This window comes from Chiloscyllium plagiosum, unplaced genomic scaffold (genome assembly GCF_037043375.1).
Source record: "Chiloscyllium plagiosum isolate Xiang-an unplaced genomic scaffold, Cpla_swu_hap1 HiC_scaffold_19, whole genome shotgun sequence".
Taxonomy (NCBI): domain Eukaryota; kingdom Metazoa; phylum Chordata; class Chondrichthyes; order Orectolobiformes; family Hemiscylliidae; genus Chiloscyllium; species Chiloscyllium plagiosum.
In genome coordinates this window covers 57,718,014-57,742,252 of record NW_028270157.1, presented here as the reverse complement: position 1 = coordinate 57,742,252, position 24,239 = coordinate 57,718,014, and the positions used below count along the sequence as shown (strand labels likewise).

The window sequence follows — 24,239 nt, the reverse complement described above, 5'->3', positions numbered from 1 at the left end:
TAGCACAGTCACCCATTCCCACATACTCCCAGGCCCCTTATCACATTACATGGATTGCATTTAGCATAGCTAACCCATTTTCTCATTCTTGGGTCTTATTGTCTCTTATTTGGCTTTTCTTCTGGCCTGGCCTGCTATCCATTAGCTCCTAGTTCACCACCCCCTTTCACATCACACTGTCTCTCTGTGGGTTCCGTCTCCACGTATCTTCTGTCCTCTCCACCACCACTCCCCTCAAAAAACCTTCAGTTTCAGCATAAGTGCCAGTTTCTCCTCGTCGCTAACAGTTCATCAGGCATCAATGGACTCGGAACGTTAACTTTGCTTTCTCTCCACAGATGCTGCCAGATCTGCTGAGCTTCTCCAGCAATTTCTGTTTTTGTTTCGGTTCTAAAGTGACGGCTTTCATTGATGGCTGGTAGACAGCGCGTACCAACTGAAAGATTGAATTGTTTAATGATGGGTCAGTCATTAACATTTCAGAAGCTTTCTGTTTAAACATGGCACATTTCAAAAGCAGTTTGCAGTATTCTTGCAGGAACTGTCGAAATGGAATTCTTGTGACTTCCTAGTTTTGCAAACCTATTTAATAATATGTTTGAAGTGTTTCAATTATTGCCTTGCTCATTAATTTATGATAAATTCTTCTGATTTTCTCTTCATATCTCGGCAGGACAAAGTAGTGCTCAGCAAGTTCCTAGTCAGGAAGTCAGCAAGTGCCAGTAAAGATGGAAGACATGTTTTACAGCTTGAACTTTCCGAAGAGACGGGAGCAACAGTGTTCGTAAGTGTTAGCTTAGGGCTGGTAAATCTATTTTCTTGGGAGTGCTGAAAACTCTCGAGTAAATTGTGGAAGATTCTGATGGACATTGAAAGGTGCATAGGATTGGATATTCAGTCACGACTCCCCTGGAGTCATTGAAGTCCAGAGTAGATATGATGTTGCGGTATTTTATTTATAGATGAGCTAAACTGGGCAGAATGCTTAATCAGTTTGTAATTTTAAAAGAAATGGTATCAAAGATGCCATTTGAGGTGGGAAGCAGAGTGAACTTGCTTGAGTAACAGTGAATGTTAGAAGAACCATGAGTAGAACTAAAAAACGTGCAATCGCAGGAGAACAAAATACTAATGAATGAAGAAGTCATTTGGCTTATTTTAGTTGATCCTTCCAAAATCTCCTTCAGCTGTCATTGCAAAATACGTTTTTTTTTTTCTTGTGATTTCATGATTTTGGTCTACCATACTTGGTTTTCACAAATTGATTACTTTTTACGTGAGACCATCTGAACATCTTTTTGAAATTTGCCTTTCACCAGTTTGAAACTGTGTCATTTGTTCCCTCTTGGTTTAATTTAACATTATTTTTCCAAATTGGCATTTTCACATCCTCAATTATCTCAAAGTCTCCCCATAAGGTCTTCATGTTGCTGTCAACTTTCAAGTCTGTAACAAGCAAGCTTCCATAATGTTACTCAGACTTCCAACACGACTGATCAACACTGAAGCTTTTCTCTGCATAACCCGATGTTTGGTTGTTTCTCTTCAATTTCAGAGGCTGGAACTGGGCACGATTCTGAAGTGATGAGGATCTGAATACTCACCAATTTGCTTATCCTTCCCTCATACTTGTAGTTTATGGTTCTGGCTAAATGATCCAATGCTTTCCCATACTAAAATTGTTGCTTGTCATCCTAATATTCATTTTGGGGTTTGTTCAGGAAATAAAATTGATCTTCCTTTGTTGCACAGTGCCTTTCAGAGCCAACTCTTTGGACTGAAGATGAAACCAAAGCAGTATGAAATTATTTTCACTTAAGGTGTCACCATCTATCAATATACCATCACATTTCTTATGTTTATGTGCAGGGGAATCCTGTCAAAATATTGTGCATAGTTTACAAAGTATAATGCATGCAGAGACCTATAAAATGCTCACATGCCATTGCTATGCTTGGATAATCATAATTATTTCATTCTTATTATTGCATTTTTAAAAAGAATGGTTTACATTCACTTGCACTGTTCTATTTACAAGCAAGTGCATTCTCCTATAAATCTATCTGCAAGTGTTCCTGCTTGACTAGGTTTTAATTTGTAAAATTGACAAGCATACTATTGAAAGAAAGATACAGAGCTTTAACTATTAGTTATTTTCATTTAAGTATATGATGCAGGCTTGCAATTTAGGTACTGATACAGCAAAATTACTTCATTAGCTTTTAAAAACTATTTATACATATATCAAAATATTCCACAACAAAGAATTAATATAAAACGACTTAGCAGAGGTTGCACTTACTTGGATGGTGATAAATGAATCCTGAACGACGATGTCTCTGAAATATTTTTCCCATAATTCTGGAATTTATTGTTTAAATAGATAGAAACTAGCTGTATTATGAACCCGATGATCTGCAGTATATCATTTTTATCCGAAATGTATCAAAGTGCTGGCAGACAAACAAGCGTTTAATTTGATTTCAGTGACCTAAGCCCTGACTGAATATCCTTAATTTCGAAGCCTACATGATCTTTTCTGCATAGAAATGGTTGTCCTCAAAGGTTGCAAGATGGTGCCAGAACTTCCTTGGCCAATCTTATTGATTGCTAGAAATCTTTGCTGATACATATAAGAGATTTATGTATGTGTTGTCACTTTGTTTTTAATCTCTGTCATCATTTATTATGACTTACAAACTTCAAATTGGACACGTTCTAATTTGGGAAAAAAAGTATTGGGGTACAGTGAGAATTACAAATTTGTAGCTGTACAAGGGCTAGATTTCCATTGTAAGTGTGACTGCCATTTTAGCCCATAACAGCAAGCCCCTCCCCCCACCATGTCAGTGCAGACGTTGTACTAGACTACCCCCAAGCACATCTCTCAAACTCTGCAGGTCATGGATCTTCTGCATATCTACAATTCCAGATTACTGTGTCTCCATGATGATGGGACTCCCAGCTGGTACAGTGAGGGGGTCACTCTGGTTTGAAACTGACATTCGGAGCCATATTTCTTTGGACATGGTCACTTAATCCTCACACTGGTATATCCAAAGATGTGCAGGTTAGCTGGATTGGCCATGCTAAATTGTCCATAGTGTCCAGGCTCGGTGGATTAGCCATGGGGAAATGCAGGGTTACAGGGATGAGGTCGGGAGGTGGGTCTGGGTGGGATGCTCTTCAGAGGGTCAGCATAGACTTAGTGGGCTGATTGGCCTGCTTCCACACTGTAGGGATTCTATGAATCTATTCTATGATTAGTGATGCAAGCAAGTAGGCTGAATCCAATTGTTTATTAACTTGCTTCAGGAGTTCATCTTATTTGTAGATTAGATTAGATTCCCTACAGTGTAGAAACAGGGAGAAAGTGAGGACTGCAGATGCTGGGGATCAGAGCTTAAAAATGTGTTGCTGGAAAAGCGCAGCAGGTCAGGCAGCATCAAAGGAGAAGGAGAATCGACGTTTCAGGCATAAGCCCTTCTTCAAGAATGAGGAGGGTGTGCCAAGCAGGCTAAGATAAAAGGTAGGGAGGAGGGACTTGGGGGAGGGGTGTTGAGAATGCGATAGGTGGAAGGAGGTTAAGGTGAGGGTGATAGGCCGGAGAGGGGGTGGGGGAGGAGAGGTGAGGAAGAAGATTGCAGGTCAAGAAGGCGGTGCTGAGTCTGAGGGTTGGGACTGAGAAAAGGTGGGGGGAGGGGAAACATTCGGGACACCACCCACGCCCTCCACCTCCTCCATGATTTTCGCTTCCCCGGCCCCCAACGCCTTATCTTCACCATGGACATCCAGTCCCTATACACCTCCATCCCCCATCACGAAGGCCTCAAAGCCCTCCGCTTCTTCCTTTCCCACCGAACCAACCAGTATCCATCCACTGACAACCTCCTTCGACTGACTGAACTGGTCCTCACTCTGAACAACTTCTCCTTCCAATCCTCCCACTCCCTCCAAACCAAGGAGTAGCCATGGGCACCCGCATGGGCCCTAGCTATGCCTGCCTCTTCGTTGGATATGTAGAACAGTCCATCTTCCGCAGCTACACTGGCACCACCCCCCACCTTTTCCTCCGCTACATTGATGACTGTATTGGCGCTACCTCATGCTCCCACCAGGAAGTTGAACAGTTCATCCACTTTACTAACACCTTCCACCCCGACCTCAAATTTACCAGGACCGTCTCAGACTCCTCCCTCCCCTTCCTGGACCTCTCCATCTCTATCTCGGATGACTGACCCAACACGAACGTATACTATAAACCGACTGACTCCCACAGCTACCTAGATTACACCTCCTCCCACCCTGCCTCCTGTAAAAACGCCATCCCATATTCCTAATTCCTTCGCCTTCGCTGCATCTGCTCCCAGGAGGACCAATTCCAATATTGAATAACCCAGATGGCCTCCTCCTTCAAAGACCACAATTTCCCCTCAGACGTGGTTGACGATGCTCTCCACCGCATCTCCTCCACTTCCTGCTCCTCCGTCCTTGAACCCCGCCCCTCCAATCGCCACCAGGACAGAACCCCACTAGTCCTCACCTACCACCCCACCAACCTCCAGATACATCGGATCATCCTTTGTCATTTCTGCCACCTCCAAACGGACCCCACCACCAAGGATATATTTCCCTCCCCACCCCTATCAGCGTTCCGGAAAGACCACTCCCTCCGTGACTCCCTTGTCAGATCCACACCCCCCACCAACACAACCTCCACTCCTGGCACCTTCCCCTGCAACTGCAAAAAATGCAAAACTTGCGCCCACACCTCCCCCCTTACTTCCCTCCAAGGCCCCAAGGGATCCTTCAATATCCATCAGAAATTCACCTGTACCTCCACACACATCATTTACTGCATCCGCTGCACCCGATGTGGCCTCCTATACATTGGGGAGACAGGCCGCCTACTTGCGGAATGTTTCAGAGAACACCTCTGGGACACCCGCACCAACCAACCCAACCGCCCCGTGGCTGAACACTTCAACTCTCCCTCCCACTCCGCCAGGGACATGCAGGTCCTTGGCCTCCTCCTTCGCCAGACCATGGCAACACGACGCCTGGAGGAAGAGTGACTCATCTTCCGCCTAGGAACCCTCCAACCACAAGGGATGAATACAGGTTTCTCCAGCTTCCTCATTTCCCCTCCCCCCCACCTTTTCTCAGTCCCAACCCTCAGACTCAGCACCGCCTTCTTGACCTGCAATCATCTTCCCGACCTCTCCGCCCCCACCTCCTCTCCGGCCTATCACCCTCACTTTAACCTCCTTTCACCTATTGCATTCCCAACGCCCCTCCCCCAAGTCCCTCCTCCCTACCTTTTATCTCAGCCTGCTTGGCACACCCTCCTCATTCCTGAAGAAGGGCTTATGCCCGAAACGTCGATTCTCCTTCTCCTTTGATGCTGCCTGACCTGCTGCGCTTTTCCAGCAACACATTTTTAAGCTCTCAAGTATAGAAACAGGCCTAACTAGTCCACACCGACGCTCTGATAAGTAACCCCCCACACCCATTTCCCTCTGACTAATGCACCTAACAGTATGGGCAATCTAACATGGCCAATTCACCTGATGTGCACATCTTTGGACTATAGGAGGAAACCGGAGCACCCGGAGGAAACCCCTGCAGACACGGGGGAGAATGTGCAAACTCCACACAGGCAGTCGCCTGAGGCTGGAATTGAACTTTGGATCCTGGTGCTGTGAGGCAGCAGTGCTAACCACTGAGCCACCGCGCCTCCAAAGTGGTACTTAAATGGTATTATCAAAGTTCTTCTTGCCACCAGTGCAGTGACCAGAGTCCTCTGATTTACAGTGCTCAACAGTACAGTTATCGGGCAAAATACAAATAAATGATCAGACTCTTCAATGAGGAATATAAACTGGGTACTAAGGCAAGAAGACGAGACCATGAAGGGTGACCAAAACTTGGGTCGAATAAGTAGGGCTTAAGGAGGATCTTGAAAGGTGGTGGGATAGAGAAACAGATTTAGGAAAGGAATTCATGAGAATGCATGACAACTAAAGGAGCCAATGGGTGGCATTGGTGAGGGAAGGAGAGGCGTTCGGAAAGTGTGCTGAAGTCTGACTGGAAGAATGGAAAATGTAGGTATGTCACCAGAGAAGATTACAGAGATGGGCTGTAGTTTGGCCAAGGGATGGATTTAATAATCAGCAGAAGAATTTTAACTTTGAGAGCTCATATTGTTGGGTAAATAGAACGTGCTGCAGATGGTGAAGGATGGGAGCCTGCCCAAGGAGTGCACTGGGACAAAGACATGAATGAAGGCTTCAGGGGCAGGTAAACTTCTGGATGTAGAGAATGTGAGTTAGGAGGCTCAGTTCATAGTTGAACAAATACTGAAGTTGTGAACAATCTGGATTAACCTTGAACAGTGGATGGAGAAGTTGAAGAATCGTCTAAGAATTCTGTATTTCACAGGCAAAGCACGTTACAGTCCCCATGGTGGCTGTTAAAATCCAGGATGTCTTGCACTGATTTAATTTATTAGTTCATTTTAGAGCTGTATCAGAGTTCTGGTAGTCCCATCCATTTAGGGCGGCCCGATGGCTCAATGGTTAGCACTGCTGCCTCACAGTTAAATTAAAAATTGGTTAAGTAGAACTTAACCTCACTCGTGCTTGTTTCCAGAAATGGGACCAAGACTACCTACAGGAATTTTCAGGCCTGATTTGGCTGGGAATTTTCAAGCAATCACCAGTGGTCCTATTGGTCATTTTTGAAAAATCCTTTTTTATAGGGTTTTATTGCTACGTAATCCTTTCACTTTGTTAGACCAGTTTCCAGAATGGACCAAAGTAGAATCACAAACACATTGCATGCTTATCATTAGCTTTGAGAGAGAAAATAGCAGCTCAATTAATTGGGCTGAAAGCCTCCAAAGAACTTTGTTTGGAATTAGAAGGTATTGGCTTTGATTTAGTTCTTGGAATGAAGTAATGGCATTGACTGGACACCTTGCCAATATTTGCCAAGAAATTGTTTATGGGTTTGTACATGAAGTTTTTTTTCTAATTCAGTCCATTATGATGATCTGTTTTGGGATCTTTGACTGAGACCAGCAAGCCCCAAAACAGTGTGGCACATCAGCCAATCCAGTGGAAGAATCTTCATTGAGACAGAGAGAGTCAAAATCAGGAACGATAAAACAGGAAAAATATATTGATTAATAATTCATTTTAAAGCACATAAACTTTGGGAAATACTGATGGGATTAGGGGAAGCAACAGCCTAGTGGTATTATCGCTAGTCCATTAATCTGGAGAGTCAGGTAATGATCTGGGGACCTGGGTTCAAATCCAGTTATGGCAGATGGTGGAATTTGCATTCAATTAAAATAAAAAGTCTGGAGTTAAGAATCTACTGATGATCAGGAATCTATCGTTGACTGTCAGAAATATCTGGTTCAGTAATGTCCTTTAGGGAAGGAAACTGCCATCCTTACCTGGTCTGGCCTACATGTGACTGCAGACCCACAGCAATGTGGCTGACCCTGAACTGCCCTCTGGGTAATTACGGACGGGCAATAAATGCTGGCCTGGCCAGTGGCACCCTCATCCGTAAATGTGTTTATTTAAAAAAAAATGAAGAGAAACAAAACAGATAAAATCTCCAACTTTAATTTCTATCTGAGGAAATGAACTTGATCTTGTCAAATTAACTTTTCAATTCAGAAGAGATTTTTTCAGCAGTAGTTATCACTCATTTTGTTGTTTATATATTCTTGAATGCACTACATTTAGCCTTTTCAACTATTTTCATGTAGATCTAGCAAGTTCTTACCATTTCACTCATTTCACTGCTGGGTCTAATGTAGAAAAGTGCAACACACGCTGAAAGAAAGCAGTTATCTCTGACAATGAGAAACAAGGAACAAGATAAGGTCACTTAACCCTCTGTGCTTGTTCTGTGATTCAGAAAGCTCATGGCTGTTCTGATTTTAACCGCAACTGTGCATTCCTGTGTACCACCAGTAATTTTTAATTGCCTTAGTAATCACAAATCTATCAGCTTCTGCCTTAAATTATTTAACCGTGAATATTTAAAATGAGTTCTAAGTTTAATTGTACACATACATACTTAAGAAATTGCTCGCAGGTATCCTGTGTTATAATAATGATAGATTGTCTTTCTGTCTGTCTGTTACTCTGACTGTGAATTCCTAGCCAGCATTTATCAAAAAGAGATGTAAAGGAAGGTGAAATGCTCTAGATTCTGCAGATTTGATATGTAAACAGAAAATGTTGGAAAAACGCAAGTTCAAGTGCTAACTTTGGAGGGAAAAACAAAATTAATATTTGAGAATGATAATATCTTTCCAGAACTGGAAAATGTAACAGATCCAACAGAGTTCAACTAAGTACAGAGGTAAGATAAATAGGGGTTGGGAAACAAGCAAGTTGGTCCATGATACTGTGAAAGGTCGGAGTGACAATGAACATAATGGTGAAAGGTTGAAAGGAGTGGCATAGGACAAGTTAAGAAACAAAAGAGGAGTCTGGAGAATCTGCAAATGCAGATTCATTTTGAGAAACTGTTGTCTACAAACAAAATGGAAACAATGGCTATGATCTGATACCTGGTCCAGATGACTATGCATCTAATTAAAATTAAAGAAGTCTTGGTATGCTCCTGCTTGGTGTTTTATGTACATGACAGGCTAAATTCGATGTGACAGTTCCTGATTACCTTTGCTTACCAAGTTGGCTGAGTAATGAAAATTAGTTGCCAAATATTGTTTGATAAATGTTTGGTCTGTTCCTCAGGTCAGCCTTGGTAAGACATTATTAATGCAGACACAAACATACGACTCTCCTTGACCGAGCAGTTCAGAGTCCGGATTTGGTCTTGTAGTTGTTATTAGAGAAAGCTGTTAGATATTTGATACGAGTGTTCTCTCTTTGTATGTCAGAGTGTGAGGACAGTGTTTTCAGTATGAAAATGCTTCAGTGCCACATATGGAATAGCCTGTGCAGTATTGGCTGCTTTATACTCACAACCACAGCAATGATCTTCAGAATGTTAGAAAAATCCTTTCAGTATATTGTCTTTGTCCTTGAGATGAATCCTGATGCCTGAATGATTAGGTTGAACAACTGCAGACGAGTGAAACACTACCAAAATATGACCAATAATAATACGGTGCGATATGCTATCAACACTCCATTATTAATAAGGCTGACAAGATCATTGGCAAAGAAACAAAGCACCAGAGTTCATTTCAAGAGGTGTAGAAAGGAAAAAGATATAACCTATATTAAACTAACTTAGCACTCTGCTTAGAAGACTATGTGCAGTTCTACAGAAGGGTCACTGGACTTGAAATGTTAACTCCACCTTTTCTCAACAGACTCCGGTGGCTCAGTGGTTAGTATTACTGCCTCACAGCACCAGGGTCCCAGGTTTGATTCCAGCCTCGGGCGACTGTCTGTGTGGAGTTTGCACGTTCTCCCCGTGTCTGCGTGGGTTTCCGCCGGGTGCTCCGGTTTCCTCCCACAGTCCAAAGATGTGCAGGTCAGGCGAATTGACCATGCCATAAGTTACCCATTGTGTTAGGTACATTAGTCAGAGGGAAATGGGTCTGGGTGGATTACTCTTCAGAGTGCCTGTGTGGACTGGTTGGGCCGAAGAGCCTGTTTCCACACTGTCGGGAATCTAAACAGATACTTCCAGACCTGCTGAGTATCCCCAGCAATTTCTGTTTTTGTTTCGGATCTTCAGCATCCACAGTTCATTGGTTTTTTTTGGTGCTGTTTTTCTCTGCGCTGAGGCAGGAGCAAAAATATTGACAAGGATGATGCCAGAACTAATGTCTAATAAAAGAAGGACTGAATAGATTGTGGTGATTTTCTCCCTTGAAAAAGGAAGGCCCAACTTAAAATTGCGAAATGGTTTGACATGTTAAACATGTTTCTGCCAGAGAACTGAAGGAGTTCAGAATGGATCATTAACAGAGTCATAAATAAGTGCTGAAAATGTGTTGCTGGAAAAGCACAGCAGGTCAGGCAGCATCCAAGGAGCAGGAGAATCGACGTTTCGGGCATGAGCAACGTTTCCAGCAACACATTTTCAGCTCTGATCTCCAGCATCTGCAGTCCTCACTTTCTCCTCGAGTCATAAATAAGCCGAGTAGGGATATCAGGTGAAACCTGTTTAGCCAGAGAGTCATGAGACTATGGTGCTTGCAGGGAGTCTTTTTTTTTTAATAGCATCAGATGATTTAAAGGAAATGTTGATCAGTGCATGAGGGAGAAAGTAATAGAAGGATATGCTGACAGTGTTAAATGCTTGTGTATAGCAGAATAACACTTAGTGGGGATGGCTAGTTTGTTTTGCTGTAAATTCTAAATAATTATTTAAATGCGTGTTTTGTATTTCCTGTTCCCATGTGAATGCTTGTTTCCATCCACAGTAAGCACTTCTTCCAGAATGCCTTGAAAACACTTCTTGCCTGTCTTGATCTTGAAGCCTTACGGACTGACTGGCAAGCTGTTTTATCATTTGTACCAGTGTAATTGCCCTCCAAATGTAATCTGGGAATGATTTGGACAACACAAGTATATGAAATGATGCTGAATAATCCATTATCATTCCATTTAGAGTCAGCAAAAACAGCGTTATTCAATCTCTACAGTGTGCTTAGAGTTGAAAAGGAACCAACAAGTTTTCATTGTCTTTTATTCTAGGTATATGCCAAATCGATGAAAGAACCAACAGCAGCTCATAATGTTAATCTGCCGATCATTGAAAGGTCTAAGGTAATCCTTGTTGTTGTTCATGATATCAATGAATCGATTAATCAGAATTGTGAACTGCAGGTTTAAAAGGGGCACTTCTGGACAAAGTAAGACAGAAGTTGTATTTACATTCACTAAAGTCTTTTAACTATCGGATGTCCCAGAAATTGTCAAGCCAGTGAAGCCCTTTTGTGATCCAGACCCCTCTTTAATCAAAGAGGAATATTTAACGATATACCACGGTTTGAAAAGCAAACTCTTTCGGCATTTGTTGCCATGGAAACTAGTTCAATGAAAGAATACACTGAATACAACAGGAAGTGTCTAAAGGGAAAACTTTCGTGATGGAATAAACCTGTTATTCTGTTTGATGTACATTTTCAGTGCAATTTCTGCATGATGTCTCGCATTCCAGCTATTCTAACAAACATTTCACAAACTACGTTCAGGGCACATTAAGTTATCTGAAATACTGAGCTGATAAATTCTGCAAAGAGCTCTTTCCCTAAATTTTTCAGTGCCTCTAAAGTTCTACAGCCAAACGGAATGACTCTTGCAGCTACCTCTTGGAAAACGGTCTAGAAATTACAGCACAGAAACAAATCATTAAGCTGCTCTATGCAGTCACTAATGCTCCTAGGGGGCCTCTTTACACCCGACAACTCACAAACGTTTCAGAAATAAAATTATAAGACACAAAGAATTTTAAGTCCTAGCACTGTATAGTTAAAGTGTACATCAATCGCAGTTGGTCAAACTACATTGGTCCACTCGCAAGTTTGTGGAGCTTCATGATAATCCGAAAGACTTCTTCGGTAAGACAATTAGCCTGCAAAAATTAAAAGAAAAGGGAAGCATAGGGATTGAGTAAGATTGTTTAAAAAGAAGTCTTTATTTTTCTACTGGTTCACACCTTACAATGGCCTGACCTTGTACAGTAAAACGCATTGAAAATTATTGTGAGTTAGAATCACAGAATACCAACAGTGTGGAAGCAGACCATTGGAAACGTCGAATCCACACCGACTCTCCGAAGAGTACCCCACCCCAACCTACCGTATCCCTGTAACCCTACATTTCCCATCATTACTCCACCTAATCTACGCATCCCTGAACACTATGGGCAATTTAGCATGGCCAATCTGCCTAACCTGCACGTCTTTGGATTGTGGGAGGAAACCAGAGGCAACCCACGCAGACACGGGGAGAAAGTCGCCCGAGGGTGGAATCCCTGGCACTGTGAGGCAGCAGTGTTAACCACTGAGCCACCGTGCCACCCCGAAAAAGCTTAGTAATCTTTCTCTGCATGATATGTTGACTTTGGACAGGTGTGATAAACTTTGCCATGTCTTCTGTGCAGTTGACATTTGTTTTTTTTTTCCCCTGTTTTCTTGCTGCACTGTTAAATCCTAAAGCATCTCTATTGCTTTGGCAGCTTTAGCAGAGCAGCAGGGAGGTTTCAGTGAGACCATCAGGCTCTGTGGCTGTAGGATGGACTATCTCTACTGTTGCCTCTCCTGGCCAGCTCTGTTGTGCAACGTGTGGTGGTGTTTACTTCACTGTACTTTTCTCCTGCTCAGTTTGCAGCAACCCCCATGCCAGCCTCCAACGAGCGAGGGATAAGAGCTGGTTGGCCTCACCCTGCACCTTTTTTGTGACTGGTTTCTTGAGTAGCTATAGCCTGTTTGGATCCAGCATGGCAGGAGTAGTTGGACATTGTGATTCCCTATGTCTTGCTGCATGCCTCCTCCATCATGAATGTGACGAGAGCATTAGGCAGTTGGGTTCTTGTCAATAACCTGCGAGATCAGCTTCAGTTGTTTTGTGAGGTTCCGAATCATCCCCTGATTCATTGGCTGGAGGTTGGCCATGGTTTGGAGAGGTGAACACCACAGCCTGCCGCTCACTGCCAGCAAGATCAGGATAAGTCTCCATAATGGTGAGAACCTTCACTTTCTTCCATTGATGCATTCTGCCCACTCTCTTGATCTGCAAAAAAGCTGCGGGCCATCCAGGGACTTCGGCCTCTGAATTGCAGAGGATAGTTCTGACATTCACAAAGCAGTGTAGCTTATTGGACTTCATAATTAGTAAGAGACAAAAGAAATCTGGAGATGCTGGAATCTAAAGTAGACAAGCAGGAGCCTGGAAAGCACAGCATGCCAGGCAAAGATCTTTCAGTGCCATCCATGTTGGCACAGATCACGGGAGTGATGCTTCCCTTACTTTGCTTTGTGCCATTTCGTCTTTAAGCGTTCAAGAGTGATCGGGTGCAAGACGGTCAGACAGTTTAGTTTCATTCACGTTGAGAAGTGTGCTTTGGTGCGTACTTGGGCTTTGGGTGAACCAGTCATCTCTCGGTGCTGACCCACCCTCAGTGCAAACTGTCGATGACAATGCCATGCCTTGTCTGGAATTGGCTGTAAGCGTCTTCGTCAGGGTGACTTCCTGATCCTGCAGGATTGGTTCGGAGTTGGAAATATTCTCTGTTTGAGCTGCCTTGAACCACGTTAACAGATGTTCTTCAGTGCAGACGTTGGCAGGCCCCCTTCTCACCTTTCTTGCTGGAGAGAGAGCCTGCTTTTCAAACTGTTGTCAAATATTCACCTTGTTCTTCAGAACAGCTGACAAACGCAATGGTGGAACTCCCACTCTGTAGTGACTTTCACTTTACATTTGCTGATTTTTCATTTGCCGCATCAACTTCATTTAATATCTAATGGACAGCACATTTAACTTTGTCACACACTTAGCTATATGTACAGGGTTTGAATGTTCTTATCCAGAGAGATCCCAATATCCGGGTGATAGCTTGCCTGTGAGTTGACATGCTAGTGAGGCCTCACTCCACGACAAATGGTTGGTGCTGTTCTATGACAAGAAGCATGGTTTTGCTCATCTCATGAAGAGTCTGGAGATTTGACTTATCACAGGTTTTCTTCCTGTTCTTTCAGTGGAAATGGCTGACAACCTAACCACAACCAGAGTTTCAGAATGCAATGTTACATCTGCAGAGAAGGTGCACAACAAGCGAAATCAACATTAAATTTAAAATTTGAAGTGTCCATTCAGAAGTCTATTAAAAGTAGAGAAGAAGCTGTTCTTGAATCTGTTCATATGTGAATGCAAATTTTATATCTTCTGTCTGATGGAAGAAGGTGGAAGAGATATAAACAGGATGGGAGGGGTTTTTGATTGTGTTGGCTGCTTCCCCCCGGCAGTAGGAAGTATAGATGGAGCCAATGGATGGAAGGCTGCTTTGTGAGATGGACTGGCCAGTGTTCAATATTCTCTACTTTCTTATGGTCTTGGGAGCAGCAGTTGCCAAACCAAGCTGTGATGCATCCAGATAGGATGCTTTCTATGGTGCATCAATAAAAATTGATAAGTGTCCTTGTGGACATGCCAAATTTCCTTAGCCTCTTGAGGAAGTAGACACTGGTGTGCTTTCTTGACCACTGCATCAGTGTGGGTGGACCAGGACAGGTTGTTGATGATCATACTCCCAGGAACTTGATGCTCTTGACCACCTCTGCCTCAGCACCACTGATGCAGACGGGGGCATGGCCTCCACGCAGCTCCTTCATTTTTTTGACGTTGATGGGGAGATTGTTGTCTTTGCACAATGCCGCTCAGCATTCTATCACCGTTCTGTATTCTGCCTCGTCATTCTTTGAGATCCGCCCTACAACAGTGGTGTCGTCAGCAAACTTGTAAATGGAGTTGGGGCGGAATTTGGCCACATAGCCATGAGCATATAAGGAGTGAATACACAGCCTTGTGGACACTGGTGCTGAGGATTATGGTGGAGAAGGTGTCGTTGCCTATTCTTACTGTTTGTGGTCTGTGAGTCATAAAGTTGAGGATCCAATTAAAGAGGATCTTGCCAAGACCTAGGTCTCGAAGTTTATAGAATCCCTACATTGTGGAGACAGACCATTCAGCCCAACAAGCCCACACTGATGCTCCAAAGAGTAACCCACCCAAAGCCATTCCCTTACCCAATTACTCTACATTTACCCTGACTAATGCACCTAACCTACACATTCCTGAACGCTACGGGCAATTTAGCATGGCCAATTCACCTAACCTGAACATCTTTGGAGTGTGGGAGGAAACCGGATCACCCAGAGGAACCCCACTCAGACACTGGGAGAATGTCTGTGTGGAATTTGCACAGTCACCTCAGGCTGCAATTGAACCCAGGTCCCTGGCACTGTAGGCAGCAGTGCTAACCACTGAGCCAACATGGTGAGATGAGTTTGTTTGGAATTATAGTGTTGAAGGAAATATGGTGTTGAACATGTAGCTCTATATCAACAGTCATCCGTAGAGCACCGAGTCAAACCATGAAGCTGTGTTTAAGTGATACCAAGTTTGTATTTCTTTTCAAAGCCAGTGGATTCTTTGGAGAAAAGTGGAGCTTGCAGGCAGTTATTTTTTGTTTTTAGTATTGGAAGAATCGGTTCATGAGTGATAAACTCTTTCAACAAAATGTGGGTGCCAGAGAGGATGGGAAAATGCAGGCCACTGGGTTTGGAATGGAAAGAAAGCAAGTTTAGGAGGCAGTCGCCACAGGAAATTTGCTAACAATAGAAATTAAAAAAAATAGAGAGAGAAGTTGAGAGCCAGAAGTAAAAGGCAGATTCGGCATTAGCAATCTGTGCAGATGGAGAGAAATGTTTGATGAATTTAATGAATACACAGGAACAGTTTTCTAACTTTGTGTTTGGAAAGTTTGAGGGATTAGAAGCATGGAACATTTTTAACGATACAGGAATTTGATTTGAGATCAGAAGAGTAAATGATAATGGTAAAGACAAAGGGTTGGACAAAGGTTGGAGCTAATGGTTGTTAGTTTTAATTATGAGAGACGTGATGGAGCAAAATCTCTTTGGTCCCATCAAAGGCAGAGAGAGAGATCAAGATGCAAGAATTTAACTGTTGCAAAGAAAGGTGTAAAAAAAGTACACTGTCAAAAGAAGCTACTGCAGGTCAAGTGCAATCATCATTATCAGAGTAGATTGTGCTGGTCAATAACAAAGAGCAGCACGAGAGGTGGAGAGTGAATGGTGCCCTGAAATTCTAATCAGCTAATAGGTAATACTCCATTACTAGTTGTGTCTGTTAGTGAACAGATAAAGCCCTCTAGACTGTTTTAGGGGAAGACCATATCACAGGAACTTGCTGCAAGGTTTGTAGCTCAGGTTGAGGTTTAGGGTGTAGGTTTGCTCGCTGAGCTGTAGGTTTGATATTCAGACGTTTCATTACCTGGCTAGGTAACATCATCAGTGGCGTCCTCCAAGTGAAGCGAAACTGTTGTCTCCTGCTTTCTATTTATATGTTTGTCCTGGATGGGGTTCCTGGGGTTTGTGGTGATGTCATTTCCTGTTTGTTTTCTGAGGGGTTGATAGATGGTATCTAGATCTATGTGTTTGTTTATGGTGTTGTGGTTGGAGTGCCAGGCCTCTAGGAATTCTCTGGCATGTCATTGCTTAGCCTGTCCCAGGATAGATGTGTTGTCCCAGTCGAAATGATGTTTTGTTTTCCTCCGTGTGTAGAGCTACGAGGGAGAGAGGGTCGTGTCTTTTTGTGGTTAGCTGGTGTTCGTGTATCCTGGTGGCTAACTTTCTTCCTGATTGTCCTATGTAGTGTTTGTGGCAGTCCTTGCATGGAATTTTGTAGATGACATTGGTTTTGTCCGTGGGTTGTGCTGGGTCTTTTAATTTTGTTAGTTTTTGTTTGAGGGTGTTGGTGGGTTTGTGTGCTACTAGGATTCCGAGGGGTCTTAGTAGTCTGGCTGTCATTTCTGAGACTTCTTTGATGTATGGTAAGGTGGTTAGGGTTTCTGGCTGTGTCTGGTCTGCCTGTCGTGGTTTGTTCTTGAGGAATCTGCGGACGCCATAAACAAACACATAGATCTAGATACCATCTATCACCACCTCAGAAAACCAACAGGAAATGACATCACCACAAACCCAGGAGCCCCATCCAGGACAAACATATAAAGAGAAAGCAGGAGACAACAGCTTTGCTTCACTTGGAGGGCGCCACTGATGATGTTACCTAGCCAGGTAATGAAACGTCTGGATATCAAACCTACAGTTCAGCGAGCAAACCTACACCCTAAACAGTAACTTGTTTGTGAAGATCTTAAGTTAATGACAAAGAAGCAGTATACTAGGAATCAGAAGTCAGGTAACTAAATTAATAAGTAATCTGGAGAAATCCACAAGAGAAGGGACACCACTAACATCGATGTCTTTGTTGAAATATAGAGAAAATAGGTCCTATAGTGCATTGTTTGCTTTGCTGGTCTTTTGCTTAATTAACACATTTCCTGTAATTAGTATGTTTCTCAATTGTTACTCATCGAGGATGATGCCCGGTATGGAGGAATTGTCTTATGAACAAAGGCTAAAAAGGTTGGGGCTCTACTCACTACAGTTTGGGAGAATGAGAGATGATCTCATTGAAACATATAGGATTCTTATGGGGCTTGCCAGGGTAAATGCTGAGAGGATGTTTCCCCACATGGGAGAGTCTAGGACCAGGGTACCAATGTAAGATGGAGATGAGGAGGAATCTCTCCTCACCGAGGATTGAGTGTCTTTGGAACTCCTTGACACATGGAGCTGTGGCAGTAGAGTCCCTGTGTCTATTTGAGGCTGGGATGGATGGTTTAGGCAGGGAATCAAGGGTTATGAGAAAGGGCAGGAAAGTGAACATGAGGAGTGTCAGAACCACCATGATCCTATTGAATGGCGGAGGAGGCTCGAGGGACTGAACAACTTACTCCTGTTTCTTATGATTTTCCACCCTGTAACTGGTTGTGTTTCGTTGTATGTTAATATTGTCGGATTCGGGGCACCACTAACTTTGAATAATGTTGAAAATTTTAACTGATCAGCCTCCTTTAAAGAATTGGAAAAACTTTGTACCTGGTGTTTCGGGAGATGTGGCTGGCTTGTTTCTTCCCAGCTTTGCGTGTTGTCAATAACACATTAAGAAATCACATATTTTTAAAAGTTTAAGCTCTGTTAGAAAGCAGCTTCAGGAATGAAGAGTTATTGATCCCCTTAGACTTGGTCATAAAATTAACGAATAAAGAAACATATGACGGGTTCAGAGCAAGTGCAAATTGTTATGGTTTTTATTTTGCTACCGTACTAGTTATAATTGTGCCTTATGGTGTACACCATTATCCCTCTCTGCTGTTTAACCACACTAGCCATCCACCCTAGGCTAGATCTTCCGTTTGTTGTACCTTGACTCTTTATCCGCACTTTGCCTGGCTCTGCACTTGCTTGAAATCATGTAAACGTTAGATTCGGAGCTAGAGTAGGCCATTTGTCCCCTCGAATAATTTTCTTCATTCGACATGGGCTCAATTTCCCTTCGTTCCCTTAATGCTCAAGTCCCTAGTTCTCTGTGTTAAAATATATTCATTGACAGAGCATCCAGAGCCGTCTGGGATAGAGAATTCCAGGTGCTGTCATTTAGTTGAAGAAATTTCTCATTGTTTCAGTCTGAAATGATCCCCTCCTTACTGCTCCTTATGGCTGTGCTCTGGTTTCTGGAGCCAGGAAATATTTTCTCAGCATCTACGCTGTCACACCCTGTAAAAGAAACTATACATTTCAATTAGATTACCTCTCGCTCTTCTAATCTGTTAATTAGTTTCCACGAGCAAGTGAGTTGGTAATCAAAGGATACAGATTTTAATCTAGACTCTTGAAGATTAAGAAACTCGGCTGAGGTGAGGGGCCATGTTTTAATGCAACAATTTAATCTGATCTGGAAGGCAGCAGAATCAGTGCTAACATTCTGAAGGGCTACAATGTAAAGGGCATCAGCTTCTTTTTGTTTGACTCTAGGCGTTAATGAAGGTAGTGTTGTCTGCTCTGAGAGATTGCAGCTTGTTTTGCTGCATGTTTAATGAATGCACTAGATCTGATCGATAACATGTCACTTGCTGCTACAAATCTATTCCTCAAACTCTCTGGCATTTTTTGGCAGAGCATGTGAGGAAATAGATGCACGGGGACACAGGGGATCGCTGTTCATGGCAGCCATTGTTTAAAAGCACTGTTTCAGGCTGAATAAGGCAAACTGAAAGACAAAGTTCTAGTGCAACCAGAAGCAGCAGTGATTTACTGGCTGAGGAAAGCAATCTAAACAAGCAAAATATTAACTGTGTGACTCACTGTGCTGAAACTCTTGCAGGAAAACAGATGGGTACTTGCACCAATCCATTTTTTGCAGTTGTATCAATCAAGTAATAAGTGCAGGACAGGACAACAAATACATAACAGTCCAGTGCACTCAAGCAGAGCTGTCCGTAAGTGGCCAATTTCTAGCAGTGGCAGATTTTTAGTTGGGAGGCACCTCCCACTCTATTTCTGTATCTCTTATTTGCCTTCGCAACCCATCTGGCTGTGGATTTGCGAGAGAAGGCTGGGGGCGGCCAAGATAATCCGATATGCAGTGTACTAAAGAAAGATGTCTATTATTGTTGTAGACTTTATCATTTTCAAAGATGATCTTCTCTGTTGCTATGAATGCTTGGATAGTTGTGCCCCCACAGTCTGTCAGTGTCTCACTCTGTTGTGATATGCAAAAAGATAAGTCAAAGGGGTTAGAGCCATATTGCAATCTTCTGGGTGAGAATTCTCCACGAGAATTGACAGCTCATGCTAAAAAGATTACAGAAAGGCGACAATATTGAAAGATTCAACATGCAATGTGTTGAATATTGAGTATCTATGATTGCATAGTGCTTGTAGATCATGGTACCATCTTGTAAACAGACACTGGCACTGTAAGAACTGAATCAACTGTTAAAATTTGAAAATCCCCCAGCAGTGAAACTTGGCTATTCCCTGAGATGCTCTAATTGATTTGGCTGAAGAATATTGGAGATTGGTGTCAAGTCCAAACAAACAACTTAAAAGCTGTATAAACATGATCATAGGTAAAATCATTGCACTAAGTTTGAAGCAATCACTGCAGTTTACTCAAATTGATGTGATAGATGTATGACTGCTGTATTACTATGAGACATTGAGAAATGTCAAATGATTTTGCATATGCATCAATGCGAAAGTGATCCAGATCCTGTGCGCGGAATCCAAAACCGACTCCCGAGTGCCCCACTGCAAGGACATGTTAAGACCATCACGAGTCATTTAACATGTATCATTTAGTTTGTACCTTGTTGTGTGATAGCTCTGGATTGTTCTGAAGTTTGTTGATTATGTCACTTAATGTGGAATTTTCTGAATGCATTTTTACTGCAATACTTAATTTCTCATTCAGCCAACTGGATAAGTAGGATGTGTTTTTTTTCGCTTGTGATTAATTGACAGTTTTGCCAAATTGAATCTTGATTGCTCTACTGAGCTTTATATAGTATTATTGGAATTGTGGATGGATATTATGAATTAAGATTCCTGACTTGTTTTCTGTGCCACCATTAAAGTAAACATCTTGCCCTCATTGAAACGTTCAGTTGGCTCACTGTGCTATGTCTGGGATCGGGGGCTATCTCATGAGGAAAAGGTAGACACGTTGGGTCGATATCCATTGGAGTTTGGAAGAATGAGAGGTGACCTTATTGAAACAAGTAAGATGTTGAGGGAATTTGGTTGGGTGGATGCAGAAAGGATGGGAGAACTAGGAAACAGTTAAAGATGAAGATGAGATTTTTCTTTTCTGTCAGGGAGTTATGATTCTGTGGAACTCTCTTTGAATCATAAAGATGTACAGCACAGAAACAGACCCTTCGGTCCAACTCGTCCATGCTGACCAGATATCCCAACCCAATTTAGTCCCACATGCCAGCACCTGGCCCATATCCCTCCAAACCCTTCCTATTTGTATACCCATCCAGATGCCTTTTAATGTTGCAATTGTACCAGCCTCCACCACTTCCTCTGGCAGCTCATTCCATACATGCACCACCCTCTGCGTGAAAAGGTTGCCCCTTAGGTCTCTTTTATATCCTTCTGCTCTCACCTTAAACCTATGTTCTCTTTTTCTGGACTCCCCCACCCCAGGGAAAAGACTTTGCCTACTTATCCTATCCATGCCCCTCATAATTTTGTCAATCTCTATAAGGTCACCCCTCAGCCTCCGACACTCAAGGGAAAACAGTCCCAGCCTGTTCAGCCTCTCCCTATAGCTCAAATCCTCCTACCCTGGCAACAACCTTGTAAATTTTTTCTGAACCCTTTCCAGTTTCACAACATCTTTCCGATAGGAAGGAGACCAGAATTGCACAATATTCCAACAGTGGCCTAACCAATGTCCTGTACAGCTCAACATGATCTCCCAACTCCTGTACTCGATACTCTGACCGATAAAGGAAAGCATACCAAACGTCGTCTTCACTATCCTATCTACCTGTGACTCCATCTTCAAGGAACTATGAACTTGCATTCCAAGGTCTCTTTGTTCAGCAACACTCTCTAGGACCTTACCATTAAGTGTATAAATCCTGCTAAGATTCGCTTTCCCAAAATACAGCACCTCACATTTATCTAAATTAAACTCCATCTGTCACTCCTCAGCCCATTGGCCCATCTGATGAAGATCCTATTGTAATTTGTAACCTCCTTAGCTGTCCACTACACCTCCAATTTTGGTGTCATCTGCAAACTTACTAACTATACCACTTATGCTCATAACCTAACCATTTGTATAAATGACGAAATGTGGTGGACCCAGCACCTATCCTTGTGGCACTCCACTGGTCACAGGCCTCCAGTCTGAAAAGCAACCCTCCACCATCACCGTCTGTCTTCTACCTTTGAGCCAGTTCTGTATCAAATGGCTAGTTCTCCTTGTATTCCATGAGATCTAACCTTGCTAACCAGTCTCCCATGGGGAACCTTGTCGAATGCCTTACTGAAGCCCGTGTAGATCATGTCTACGCTCTTCCACCGAGATCGGTGAAGGGGGAGAGGTCATTAAATATTTTAAAGGTAGCTGTGGATAAATTCTTGACTAGCAATGTGGTCAAATGGTACCAGGGGTAAGCAGGAATATGGGATTGAGGCTGCAGTCAGAGCAGCTAGAATTATATCAAATGACAGAGCAGATTGAGTGGCTGAATTACCTCATCCTGCTCCGAATTCAGAGATACATGTGGTAAAAAAACTTGAAAGGGTTCAGACAAGATTTACAAGGACGTTGCCAGGGTTGGAGGATTTGAGCTATAACGAGAGGTTGAATAGACCAGGGCTGTTTTCCGTAGAACGTCGGAGGCTGAGGGGCGACCTTATAGAGGTTTATAAAATCATGAGGGGCATGAATAGGATAAGTAGACAAAGTCTTTTCTCTGGGGTGGGGGAGTCCAGAACTAGGGGGCATAGGTTTAGGGTGAGAGGGGAAAGATATAAAAGAGATCTAAGGGGCAACATTTTCACTCAGAGGGTGGTATGTGTATGGAATGAGCTGCCAGAGGAAGTGATGGAGTTTAGTACAATTGCAACATTTAAAAGGCATCTGGATAGGTATATGAATAGGAAGGGTTTGGAGGGATATGGGCCGGTTGCCGGCATGTGGGACTAGATTGGGTTGGGATATCTGGTCAGCATGGATGAGTTGGACCGAAGGATCTTTTTCTGTGCTGTACATCTCTAAGACTCTAAGTGAACATACATGGATATGCATTTTGAGGAGAAACTTCAGAATACCAGCTGTTTTTTCAAAGTACCTGTCATCTTGTTTTGCTTGTGGCATTAGCAAGCCCTTAATGCTTTCATTGTATTGGATTGTAACAGTTGGTAGATGGGCAATGTCCTGATTAATTAAAAGCACTATTTATTTCCAGTTTTAATGAGTATAAATAATGATCGCCTTAGGAGCAAATATGTCACAAAAGCAATCCGTTGAAACAAATCCTTTTTGCCTTATTTAGAAACTGTAAATTCAGGTTAAGATGCAGCAAGATGACCCATCTTTTTGAATTGAATTGAATTACCTGTATTCAAAAGGATACAGTGAAAAGTTTGCAAGTCACCACTTAATGGCGCAATCTTAGATACAAGGTACCTAGGTACAGTTTTTCAGTACAATTCTTAGGGGAAAAAAATTAGAAAATAGAGAAATTAAAAATTCAGTCTTTTCTTAAGGGAGACCAATATCACTTTTCATTTAACGCATATTGAACAATGTTTTGCTGTTAGGATATAAGTGAAAAACAAAAAGTGTTATATTGGTGTAGTAGTGAGGAGGAACTGGTCATTACAGACAGTCAGGTGAAAATTACAAGCACAGACTTTATCATTATCTACTCTGTCAGGTTTGGGCTTGGATTACTGCTTTTGGAATACCTAAAGGAAAAAAGTGCTATAATCTCATCTTTTCTTTTGCGTCTACTCACCCCCTTTGTCAGTGGAGTTGGCAGTTGTGTACTTGATGTTCAAACTTTACAGAAAGAAGCACAAGCTAGTAATTCCTCAACTCGGGCAAGGATGGTTTTCAGACCATGGAGAGGGTCGTCCATGGTTCAGTGGTAGCATCTGCTCCTGAGACAGAAGATTATAGGTTGGAGTTTCACTCGACATCAGTGCAGTGTTAGGTACCATCTCTGGATGAAATGTTAAACTGAGGCTTTCTGTGACTATGTGAAGAAGAGCACATGAATTCTCCCTGATGTTTTGCCCGATGTTTATCTCTTAACTCAGCTCACCAAGTTACTTGATTGGATTATTATTTGAGAACTTGGTGCGTATGAATTGGCTGCCATGATTCTACTTTATGACAGTGACTGTACTTCAAAAATCCTTAGCTGTCAAGCACTTTGAAATGGCCTGTGGTGGTGAAAGGCATTGGATAAGTGAAGGGATTCCTTTCTAGCAGAGGGTTAGGAGAGAATCCACCACAGTGGGCAAGTGCAACCACTCAATGCCTCTTTTTATTATTGTTTAATGATTCAAGTATCTTCAAAAGCCTCTCCATCATTTGAAGTGCATGTCATGCACGTTATAAATCGATGGTCAGGGAAATGAAATCAGGTTAATTTCTCGGTTATGGGGTTTTTTTAAGTTCATTTTTAGAATCTTAAGTGAGAGTTTATTTTTTTTAAAAGTATTTGGATGATTTCTCGGGAAACTGAGTGTGAACGTCATTCTTGTAATACTCAAAAGCTTTAAATAAATACGCGGATTTATCAGTTTTGGAGCTAATAGTGAGAATGAACATGCTCGGTAAATAACGAGTCCTGCTTAGATCTCTGAAACTGCTAGGGGCTCTTGATTTTTTATTTCTTTTATTGATCAATAGCTTTGACTAGTTTTTTTTAATTATCCTGTTCCTCAAGGTTCATTATGTGGTTTTATGTTAGTTCATGTGGCTTTTGCACTAAAAGGTAATGAGCAGCTGTGTGCAGAGCAAGGTGGTTGCATTTTCCTGTCATAATAGAATTACCTTTGTGATCCCATATCAACCGGGGTATATAAGAAATAGCCTATAACC

The 24,239-nt window shown here is 42.5% G+C and overlaps 1 protein-coding gene across 3 annotated transcripts in view; it reads left to right on the top strand.

Moving 5' to 3' along the window:
* The window catches only part of pot1 (protection of telomeres 1 homolog), a 332,035-nt gene that overhangs the window by 89,016 nt on the left and 218,780 nt on the right, over positions 1 to 24,239 (top strand). For all 3 annotated transcript variants that reach the window (XM_043709133.2, XM_087997426.1, XM_087997427.1), the window contains exons 5-6: positions 674 to 784; positions 10,707 to 10,778. In XM_043709133.2, the coding sequence (XP_043565068.2) occupies positions 674 to 784; positions 10,707 to 10,778 (183 nt within the window). The remainder of the gene's footprint in view (positions 1 to 673; positions 785 to 10,706; positions 10,779 to 24,239) is intronic.